We start from the raw sequence: 12,024 nt of genomic DNA on the forward strand, positions 1-12,024 counted from the left end.
GGTGACAGTTGTTGGGAGAATAGCTTATAAAATTGTGCCGTATAGCCATCCGGCCCCGGACTTTTTCAACTAGGGGTATCCCTAATGACTGTTGCCAATTCTGTTACATAGAATGGGCTATCTAATTCAGTTGCCACATCTGGCCCAAGAGATGGAAGCTTGGTGGACTCCACTCTCTCTTGGAAAAGTGCCGGTGGTAGATCAGCTAACGGGCCCCGTAAATTGTACAGAGATTTAGCCAGCACCGAGCCGCATTTGTTAGAAAATTCGTAAAAGAACCGGCGCATTTGCTCCCGATAGCAGGCATACGTTTTATTTAACCCTTTAAGGACAGAGCAAATTTCGATTTTTGCGTTTTCGGGTTTTTCCTCCTTGTGCATAAAAGGCCATAGCACTTGCATTTTTCCACCTAGAGACCCACATGAGCCCTTATTTTTTGCGTCACTAATTGTACTTTGCAATGACAGGCTGAATTTTTCCATAAAGTACACTGTGAAACCAGAAAAAAATTCAAAGTGTGGTGAAATTGAAAAAAAAAACGCATTTTGTTTATTTGGGGGAAATGTGTTTTTACGCCATTCGCCCTGGGGTAAAACTGACTTGTTATATATGTTCCTCAAGTCGTTACGATTAAAACGATATGTAACATGTATAACTTATATTGTATCTGATGGCCTGTAAAAAATTTAAACCATTGTCAACAAATATACAACACTTAAAATCGCTCCATTCCCAGGCTTATAGCGCTTTTATCCTTTGGTCTATGGGGCTGTGCGAGGTGTCATTTTTTGCGCCATGATGTGTTCTTTCTATCGGTACCTTGATTGCGCATATACGACTTTTTGATCGCTTTTTATTACAATTTTTCTGGATTTGATGCGACCAAAAATGCGCAATTTTGCACTTTGGAATTTTTTTGCGCTGACGCCATTTACCGTGCGAGATCAGGAATGTGATTAATTAATAGTTCGGGCGATTACGCACGCGGCGATAGCAAACATGTTTATTTATTTATTTATTTGTTTACTTTTATTTAAAACCTGGGAAAAGGGGGGTGATTCAGACTTTTATTAGGGGAGGGGGCTTTTTACTATTAACAACACTTTTTTTTTTTTTTTTACACATATACTAGAAGCCCCCCTAGGGGACTTCTAGTATATACACTGTGATCTCTCATTGAGATCTCTGCAGCATAGATATGCTGCAGAGATCCATGAGATAGGCACTCGTTTGCTTTCGGCTGCTGCAGCCGGAAGTAAACGAGTGCCGAGTCGGGGACGGCGCCATCTTGGAGCGGTCCCCGGCCGGCTTCATTTGCGGAGATCGCTCCTCCGGGATAACATCCCGGAGGAGCGATCTCCCCACTAGACACCAGGGATGACGCTGCGTCCGGTAATCGGATGCAGCTGTCAACTTTGACAGCTGCATCCGATTACTGTATTAGCGGGCACGGCGATCGGACCGTGCCCGCTAATACCTACGGTCCCGGGCTACACGCGGCACCCGGGACCGGCGCGGTTCAGAGCGGGGCCGCCGCGCGGCCCCGCTCTGAACTCCCTTACCGGCATCAGGGCGTAAATTTACGCCCGATGTCGTTAAGGGGTTAAGAGGTGTTGTAGTTGGGTCCTATAGTCAATTCTGCTAATATTTGAGGATCCCGTGTTTGTTTGTGGGTCATTTCCGCTGCGTGGATTTTGGTCAGGAGTAGTTGTAATTTGTCTGTGCACTTCTTTGAAATAATCAGTACAGAACAGAAAGTTCACTGGAGCAATGGATTAAAATGAGAGTTATATTTCTTGATTCAAAGTAAGAAACCCTATTATATACCGCCTCTATTTTATTCAGCAAAAGCCTGCTGATTGGTTTGCTTTAACAGATAGACAGATTAAAAAGTTGCTCTGCATATTTGCCCCAAAATGTTAGCTCAAAGTTTGGGCATCAAGTAAACTAACCGGCACAGTGTTGTTTTTGGTGGAGGGACTTGTGGGCCAGAAGACCTTCACGCGGTACATGAGGCAATATGGTTTGATCAAATTATATACCAACATTCTGGTGTTGGATTTTAAATGTAGCCGAGAGGCATTAGTGTCAGCCATAGGTGTGAGGTACAGCCACTTCTTTTTCTCTATTGTATTTTACATGTTCTCTTTTTTCTATGTGGTTTGCACTCCTCCCATGTAAAGCCTATGTGACCCCAATCAAAAGGAAGCACCTGTGCACATATGCTAAGTACCTCCTCTTTCTACCATTCTACCTGCCAAATGCTTGGTGAGGTTGGCGGTCGCTGACTGGCTCAGTGTTGCTTTTAGTGTAGGGACTCATGTGGTCCAGAAGACCTGCACGCGGTACATGAGGCAATATGGTTTGATAAAATTATGTACCAACATTCTGGGGTTGGTTTTTAAATGTGTCAGCCATGGGTTTGAGGTGCAGCCACTTCTTTTTCTCTATTTTTGCATTGTAAACTAACCAATATTGTAGGTAGTATGTAGTATATAAGTTAAAAAAGTCAGGCCAGGGTCAAAATTTTTCTAACAGCAGGGGCAGGCCTTCTCGGCCAGAAAATGACTGGGGTGGGACACCACTGCAGTCAAGATTGGCTGAGCAGGCTGTCCATTAGCTGGGACGGGCATTCTCCCCCGAGTCATGACATGATCACAACTAGGGGAAAATGCCTTCTGATCGTGCTGCTCTTCGCGGGCATAGGAAGAGGTAAGCAAAGGTTGCTTGTTATTTTCTCCATTGCCACCTGTCATATTCTTGCCAGGGTTGGACTTCTCCTTTGAGTAACAGTGTTTAGAGATGCCTAAAATTTACCATACAGCATTAACTAATATGATAAAATTATTGTATCTTTAGGCTATGTTTACACAACTTTTTTTCAGCTCTGTTTAAAATTAATTAACAGACATCATTGAGCTGTCTAGCCTATCCTTGCAGTGACGGCTTATGGTACATTATTCTATTTTGGGTTTCTAATTGGCCTTTGTGTCTGGCTTTTTAGTCCATTGAATTTAATAGAAAAAATGGAGAAAAAACTGGGAGAAAAGAAAAACTGTGTGTGAACAACTAATAAAAAACGACCGCTGTTTGCAAAGAACATCCGGAAACAATTGTCATGATCATTATTTTGACGTCCGCGGTGATTAAATTCCGTTATTCAATACATTGTGTGCATTGGGCATCCGTCATCCCATTGACTTCCATGTATTGAATTGAGTTAATCTTAGACAGGATTAGTAAATCTGTCCCATTTTGTACTCAAGAGTAAAATATTTTCTCTATAGATTACTATAAAAAACACATTCCAAAATCCTAACTATCTGGTATTCTCTTGTATTGCTGACTATAAGGCTATGTTCACACACAGTAAAATAAAAGACAAAGACTAGAGATGAGCAAACTTTTCAAAAGTTCCGTATTTTTTCGGAAAGTTTGGTTCGACCGAATTTCGGATTTCTTCGGATCGTTTAAAGCATCTATATGATACGGGGGTAGTGTATTTGGTTGAATTTAGGGCTCTACATGTCAGTAACATCATTATCTTTTCGATATCTCAAAGTCAAATTTTTTTTAGACTTCAATATTCACCATTACTGGGTCTATGCAGGAAAAAGGTCACAAATGCAGTGAAGGAGCAGCAGTAGTCATTGGAGGCCAGTGGAGGTCCAGCAATAGTCATTTAAGGCCAGTACCGGAGCAGCAGTAGTCAACATGGAGGACAGGCATCAGCAACAGTAGTCAACATGGATGCCAGGCAGGAGCAGCAGGAGCCAACATGGAGGACAGGCATCAGCAACAGTAATCAATATGTAGGCCAGGCAGGAGCAGCAGCAGTAGCCAACATGGAGGCCAAGCAGGAGCAGCAGGAGCCAACATGGAAGCGCAGTAGCAACAGTAGTCAACATGGAGGTCAGGCAGGAGCAGCAGTAGCCAACATGGAGGCCAGGCAGGAGCAGCAATAGTCAACATGGAGGCCAGGCAAGAGTAGCAGTAGCCAACACGGAGGCCAGTACAGGAGCAGCAGTAGTCAACATGGAGCCAAGGGCAGGCACACCAGTAGTCAACCTGGATGCCAGTTAAGGCCCAGCAGTAGCCAACAAGGAGGCAAGGGCAGGCACAGCAGTAGTCAACATGGATGCCAGTTAGACCTTTATGCTATACACCTGCACCAGGTATTTTTGTCCGTCAGGATAAGACGGATGTGATATACACACTATCAGAAGTATAGGACTTGTATATCTGTAGAGCACGTTTTTGTTCCGTGCACCCTTTGCTGTCCTATGCCTAATCTATCTGCCACAAGAAAAAAAGACTGAAAAAATTGGACTGCACCTCACAAATGATGTAAATTGATAGAAATTTTATTATACATAAATGCCGGGAACAAACAAAAACCATAAAAACATTAAAAAATACCACCAAACCACCGGCCCCGATACGGCCAGGTGGTACCTAGACCACTGAAAAATGTATTAGATGATGGCCATACTCTTCATCAAGGAATGAATAAATAAATAAATAAATATATAGATAAATATATAAATAAATGTTCTCTCCTACCCACTGAGAGATGGCCATAAGTGGTTGTATTGCACTTACCCCCTCTTCTTTGCACTTTGCTTGCACTTGCACTTTCTGATTACTTGCATTGTCATGATGTATTTATTTTTGTGATTCAGTGAGCTTTAGCACAGGGGATTTGAGATATTACCGCGTCTGGTCATTGTATATATTCATCTGTTTCAATATAGTTATTTATTCACACATTTATTTATATATTTATCTATATATTTATTTATTTATTTATTCATTCCTTGATGAAGAGTATGGCCATCATCTAATACATTTTTCAGTGGTCTAGGTACCACCTGGCCGTATCGGGGCCGGTGGTTTGGTGGTATTTTTTAAATTGTTTTTATGGTTTTTGTTTGTTCCCGGCATTTATGTATAATAAAATTTCTATCAATTTACATCATTTGTGAGGTGCAGTCCAATTTTTTCAGTCTTTTTTTCTTGTGGCATATATGTATCCTTGGCTGTTGGGACTTGCACTCATCCTTTGATTAGTTCCCTGGTGCCAGTCTGTTTACTACACTATGCCTAATCTATCTATCTTTTGCTCTCTATCTATCTATACATTTCTATATTTCTCTCTCAATCACTAGATGTTTCTCCTCTCCGCTTTCCTAATCTTTCCTTTCCTACAATATCTTCTCAGTTGTCTGTAGTACATAACAGCAGCAGCACCAGCAGCGTTTTGATAATCACTAGCTGTGTGCACTGCAGCCAGTAACAACCTCCTTCCTCTCTCTGTGCAGACTACGTGGTGCGGTCATGTGACCGCTCCTCTTAAAGCAATACCGACGTCACACAGGGGGTGGGCTAGTGCAAGATTCCTGCTGGTTGGATGTGTTCCGGGCATCGTGGAACACTTCCTGCTTTCTAGAATGGTGGCTGCCATTTTAGAAAGCAAGAAAAAAAAAATCGGAGCGGATTTCCAAAAATCCGAATCCGATCGGACTCGGATTTTTGGAAAAATCCGAACCGGATCCCATACCGGCCGAACCGGTTCGCTCTTCTCTAGTAAAGACCACCGTAATTTTGAGTTAGGCTGGGTTCATACTGTGTTTTATAAAAAATGGAACAAAGCACATCTATTTTTTTAACGTACACAAAAATGGGGTCAACCACATTTTTTTTTTATTTAAAAAAAACTAATGTGTTTTGATCCATGGTTTGATTCTTCTTTTATAATGTAAGTCAATAGAAAAACGGATGCACACAACTGCATCTGTTTGTAATTTTTTTTTGCATAAAACAGATGACAAAACAGATTGCAAAAGCACAGTGTGAACCCATAAACAGACATATTTTGCAAAAGCAGGTGGTATATAATGAGCATGTTTATTATTTAAATCAGGGGTGGGGAACCTTTTCCATGTCGAGGGCCGGTCGGGCATTTATAAAATCATTCGAGGGCCGCATACCGTGCGCAGCAGGGTAGCGTGGGTTTGCAGCACCCGGGGCAAGGCAAAGTATTGTTCCCCTAATGCCCCTGCTATTGTAGTTAACCCTCTGTGATGCCCCTTGTACCTGATGTGAATCCTTAGTGATACCCTGTAGCCTGAGTTAACCCCCCAGTCATGTCCCTGGTAGCCTAATTACCCCCCCACACACACACACCCAATGATGCCTCTGGTAGGCCTAGTTAATCCCCCCAGTCATGTCCCTGCTAGCCTAGTTAATACCCCCAGTCATGTCCCTGGTAGCCTAGTTAAGCCCCTCAGTCATGTCCCTGGTAGCCTAGATAACCCCCCAGTCATGTCCCTGCTAGCCTAGTTAATACCCCCAGTCATGTCCCTGGTAGCCTAGTTAAGCCCCTCTGTGATGTCCGTGGTAGCCTAGTTTAGCCCCTCAGTCATGTCCCTGGTAGCCTAGTTAACCCCCCAGTCATGTCCCTGGTAGCCTAGTCAGCCCCCCGTCATGTCCCTGGTAGCCTAGTTAACCCCCCAGTCATGTCCCTGGTAGCATAGTTAACCCCCCAGTCATGTCCCTGGTAGCCTAGTTAACCCCCCAGTCATGTCCCTGGTAGCCTAGTTTAGCCCCTCAGTCATGTCCCTGGTAGCCTTCTTAACCCCCTCAGTCATGTCCCTGGTGGCCTTCTTAACCCCCTCAGTCATGTCACTGGTGGCCTAGTTAACCCCTCAGTCATGTCCCTGGTGGCCTAGTTAACCCCCCAGTCATGTCCCTGGTGGCCTAGTTAACCCCCCAGTCATGTCCCTGGTGGCCTAGTTAACCCCCCAGTCATGTCCCTGGTGGCCTTCTTAACCCCCTCAGTCATGTCCCTGGTGGCCTTCTTAACCCCCTCAGTCATGTCCCTGGTGGCCTTCTTAACCCCCTCAGTCATGTCCCTGGTGGCCTAGTTAACCCCCCAGTCAGGTCCCTGGTAGCCTTCTTAACCTTCCAGTCAGGTCCCTGGTGGCCTTCTTAACCTCCCAGTCAGGTCCCTGGTGGCCTTCTTAACCCCCCAGTCAGGTCCCCGGTGGCCTTCTTAACCCCCCAGTCAGGTCCCTGGTGGCCTTCTTAACCCCCCATCCCCCCCAGTCATGTCCCTGGTGGCCTAGTTAATCCCCAGTACCTGCCCTAAATAAAAAAAAAAAAAAATATCCCACTCACATTTCCTCCGCTCCCACGCTATCCAGGTCCTCTTCTCCCTCCTCTCTTCTGTGCCGGTCTTCTCCTGCAGGCAGCGCACGGTGAAATGACGTCAGCGCGCGGCCCGCAGGAGTCACAAGACGTGCGCCGCTCTGTTGGGGAAGGAGCCGGCACAGACACAGGAAGATGCTGTGTATGCCGGCTCCTGTCTCACCACCGCGGCGCACATGACAGGAGAGCCGCAAACCGCAGAAGACGTGTGCCGCTCTGGAGGAGAAGGAGCCGGCATGCACAGCGTCCTCCTGTGTCTGGTAACTGTCACAGACACAGGAGGAAGCTGTGAATGCCGGCTCCTTCTCCTCCAGAGCAGCGCATGTCACAGGGGAGCCGCGGGCCGCATCCGGAGGTGTCAGGGGCCGGATGCGGCCCGCGGGCCGGAGGTTCCCCACCCCTGATTTAAATGGTCATAATCCATTATGGACGTTATTCTATACAGTGTGTGCACTGCCGGACAGTTTTCAATTTACTTTAAAGGAGCACATTATTACATGGAAAATAAGGTCATAAATTACCTTTATTTTATGGTTTGTCTGTTTGTTATGGTTCTTTGTTCCTGTACAGTGTGTATGGTCTTTAGTATCCAAGGAATTCAGACCCTTGTCACTTCAAGGTCTCTCCCTCCATTCCCCAGCACATCATGAGTTCATCATCAGTAAGTTTCATCAGTAAAGTTTTCGATATCTTTAATAACCACTGTATACCTTTCCTTAATATCCCTTTTAGGCAGTTGGGATTTTTATGCAATTTGGTGCAAATCCATTTGAAACAGATAATAATATGGAAAATGCCTTTGACAAATGTCGCAGTGATGAGATGGCAGAAATCTTAAAATCACATTGTAGGTTTACATGCACACCAACAGAAGATGGAACTGCTAGTAAGTGATTGCTTTAAATGAGCTAAAAGATATGGCACATGGCTTTTGGGTGGATAAAGACAAAAGCAAAATATGACTTTATTAGGCTATGTTCCCATTTAATGGCAAATAATTGCCAATATTTTAAAACAATGGCCGTTGTTTTGAAATAACATCCGTTATTTCCCATAAAATAACAGTCAATAGTGTGTGAACATAGGGGGACATTTATCAAATTAATTGCACCTGCTTTTAGTCTAATATAGCTAGTTTGCGCTCAAAATAAATCTAATATGAATTTATGAAGCTTTTTTAGACAAGACTATGCAAATTAGATGCGACTTTTTGAGTTAGATTTTTTGTTGTTAATTAGATCGAAAGTGCGCCAAAATTTTTTTTGAGCTAAATTTATTAACTGCGCAGTTTTTTTTAAAAGTCGCGTATATTGGCGCATCGCTAGGTCTGCTCCGAACCAGGTGAATTTATTAGACTAATTATAAGACCATTATTTTTAAGACACATTTACTATGCTATTAGACAATTTACATAAATTTGACTAAACACATTAGATTGGAAATTATGCCAAAACATCTTTGACAAACTCGTGTTTTTAGATTTGTTAGTAAATATCCCCCATAGTCTTTCTGTGTTTTCAATCCACGGCTGGTTTTGGTTGCAAAATACTGACCAAAAAAACTCTGTTGGAACATAGTATTTTGGTCAGTATTTGGCTATGTTCACACATTGTTAAACAGTGTCCGTTGCATAGCAACGGACGCTGTTAAACTGCCGGCCGCTGGGCTGCACTCAGCCCGTTCCTTCAACCAATACCTCATTATTGATATGCGGGCACTCTTGGGTGTGCTCGCAAATCAATTAGCCATTCACCTGAATGCAATGTATGGCCGCCGCTCCACATTGCATTGTGTGAACAGCTGATGTTTGACAGGCACGTTATTCTGACTTCAATGCAATGCCGCCCCTGCAGTAAAGAACGAACGCTGAGGCCATTGCTATATATATATATATATATATATATATATATATATAAAATTTATTTTTTAATGCACAGACTGAATTTTTTACACACTGTAGCACATTATGGCTAGCTTCATACTATGTAAAAATGACGACCATCTTTCATAACAACGACCATCATTGAAAAAACTGACATTATTTGCACAACGAGTGGCGTTCTCATGAAAGATGGTCGTCATTTTACATAGTGTAAACCCCGCTGACATTAAAGTGCTTGAAAATTCTAGTAAATTACCCTCACTTTATGAGATGGGGATATCTATTTTATCATCTGTGGATAGGTGTTATCCTTCTGTGGTGTTTGTGCAATTGCAGTATGATTATGTTTGTTTTCATTCAGATAAGGAAGAACCACACCTTAACATGAAGCCAAATCTGGCCACAGGTAGCAATATTTGCAGAACTGGAGATAAACCAAGTGTGGTGCGTTTATGTTTTTATATATCAGTAAATATACACTGTATTTCCTCAACCCTCAACCACAAACTGTACAGCATTTGTCTTGAATCATGTTGTAGATCCTGGAGAGATGAACAGATTTGGATTCCTTTATGATTTAATAATGTACTTACTTTAACCGCCAGTCTGTATAATGTCAATGGTAGCATAATTCAAAATAGTTTTAACTGCCAAAAAAAACTACATTAAATTAATTGTACTTGTTCTTCACAAATGTGGATGCTTGTTTGAGCTGAGTAAACATATTAATTGGCATTTATTTATTTAAAAAAAAGGAGCAATTCTAGCAATGCTAATGATAATCAATACTAAACAATGTAAGGCTGGGTTCACACTGCGTTTTTGCAATCCGTTTTTGCAATCCGTTTTTCCAAAAAACGAATGGAAAAAAACATGCATTTGTGTGCATCCGTTTTGATCCGTTTTTCCATTGACTTCAATTGTAAAAAAAACGGATCAAAACGGATGCACACAAATGCATCAGTTTTTTTTCATCTGTTTTTTGCAAAAAACGGATGAAAAAAATGGATTGCAAAAACGAAGTGTGAACCCAGCCTAAGAGGGCTGTTATGCTGCGTTTACACGAAGCGATAATTAGTCCAATCGATCGTTCAACAATTTTGAAGCAACGATTTGGTTTTTATAACACTCAGCGTTTAGACGCATAAATCGTTAGAACAATTGTTACAAAATTTGTAAGAAAATTCGTTATTGCGATCTATTTTAAGATCGCTTAAGCCCATCTTTCACATAGGGTGAATCTTTGAAAGACTGTTTACACAAAGCGGAAATTTTTAGCGAACGACGAACAACCTTGCTCAAATGCAATCGTTATTGCGAAAATTTGAACGATAATTGTTCCGTGTAAACGCAGCGTTAGTTTCAGGGATTACAGTGGATGAGTTCCTTTTAAATATAACTAGTATATATACTAGTTATATGTTTTTTAAAAAGACAGCATAAAGGTTGACAAGTTTATTGTTTGAAAGTTTATTGTAATAATTTTGGTGTGTATAGGGTTGTCTGGGAAGCAAAAGATACTCACTTCTCCTGATTCTACATCTCAGAATAAAGCCTTCCGAGATGTTGAGAGGGTTGTTTAAAGGGGTTATCCGGGTAACAAAAACAATATTCTAAACAACCCCCCTTCCCAATACCACCCTATGTCTAATATTACCTATCTTGCACCCTTTCCCTTTTTTTCTCATTCTAATCGACCTTTGTTGTCTAAAATGTTCTAGATGTTCTTACAGTCTGGGTTAAACTAGAATGTTTTCATTAACAGTCAGGAAGCAGAGATCTAAACCTACACTATACCCCCGAGCAAACAGATGCCCGTTATCTAGCACATAGCTACACCATGCGCTCATCAGCTCTGCTACATCATCAGCTAGTATGGAATATTTGGGTGATGTGATGCAAAATCAGTCAAAAAACAGTCCTGTGTTCAGGGCCGTTTCTAGGTAATTTGAACTACAGGGCGAACCTTGCTAAAAGTGCCCCCCCCCCCGCATGTGATGTCGGGGGGGGGGGGGGGCGGGGGGGTTGTTACTGCTAGGAAGAAGCAGTGTGTGTATTATGGCATAGAGCGGTGATATTCAACCCTGTTCAACTCGGGGAAAAAAAAAGGAAATCAGTGACTCACAGGTGACGTCTTCTTTGTTCTGGGGCGTCACTTTCCTTTTCCCCTCCATCTGGCCCAGACTACAATGAAGATTTCTTGTGAACCTGCCAGACAAACATCTTAGGCTCCGCACTTTTACAACTTCCACTTTTTGGTGTCATGTGCAGTAAAGTCAGTAGGTATGTGGGTTGCCCCCTTTATGTAGGATCCCCTGCTGTGCCCTCATATAGTAATAATCCCCCCTCTGCTGCATCCGGCATAGTAATTATCCCCCCTGTGCTCTCCCCATAGTAATAATCCCCTCTGTGCTCTGCCCCTTAGTAATATCCCCCTTGTGCTCCCCCCTAAAGTAATAATCCCCCTGTGCTCCCCCATATTAAAAATCCCCCCTGTGCTCTGCCCCTTAGTAATATCCCCCGTGTCCCCCCCTTATAGTAATAATCCCCCTATGCTCTGCCCCTTAGTAATATCCCCCGTGTCCCCCCCTTATATTAATAATCCCCTTGTGCTCTGACCCGTAGTAATATCCCCTCCTGTGTCCTCCCTCTTATAGTAATATCCCCCCTGTGCTCCCTCCGCCCCCCCCCCAATAGTAATATCCCCCCTGTGGCCCCCATCCCCAACCCCCCCATAGTAAAAATCCCCCTGTGGCCCCCATCCCCAACCCCCCTCCTCATAGTCTGTCCTATAGTAAAAATCCCCCATATGCTGTAGCCATGTTAATAATCCCCCCTCCCAAAAAACGGCAGCGGCCTGACAGGTGCTGAGTGTTCGGCGGACAGGGAAGCTGCGGTTAGGGCCGGTGTTGGGGCGGTCAAGGCCGGTGATG

The 12,024-nt window shown here is 43.2% G+C and overlaps 1 protein-coding gene across 8 annotated transcripts in view; it reads left to right on the forward strand.

The window, feature by feature from the left end:
- The window catches only part of ANKRD31 (ankyrin repeat domain 31), a 159,345-nt gene that overhangs the window by 113,854 nt on the left and 33,467 nt on the right, over positions 1 to 12,024 (forward strand). For all 8 annotated transcript variants that reach the window (XM_069962787.1, XM_069962782.1, XM_069962783.1 and 5 more), the window contains 2 exons: positions 7,942 to 8,095; positions 9,453 to 9,535. In XM_069962787.1, coding sequence (XP_069818888.1) covers positions 7,942 to 8,095; positions 9,453 to 9,535 — 237 coding nt within the window. The remainder of the gene's footprint in view (positions 1 to 7,941; positions 8,096 to 9,452; positions 9,536 to 12,024) is intronic.

Source organism: Dendropsophus ebraccatus, chromosome 3 (genome assembly GCF_027789765.1).
Source record: "Dendropsophus ebraccatus isolate aDenEbr1 chromosome 3, aDenEbr1.pat, whole genome shotgun sequence".
NCBI classification, from domain to species: domain Eukaryota; kingdom Metazoa; phylum Chordata; class Amphibia; order Anura; family Hylidae; genus Dendropsophus; species Dendropsophus ebraccatus.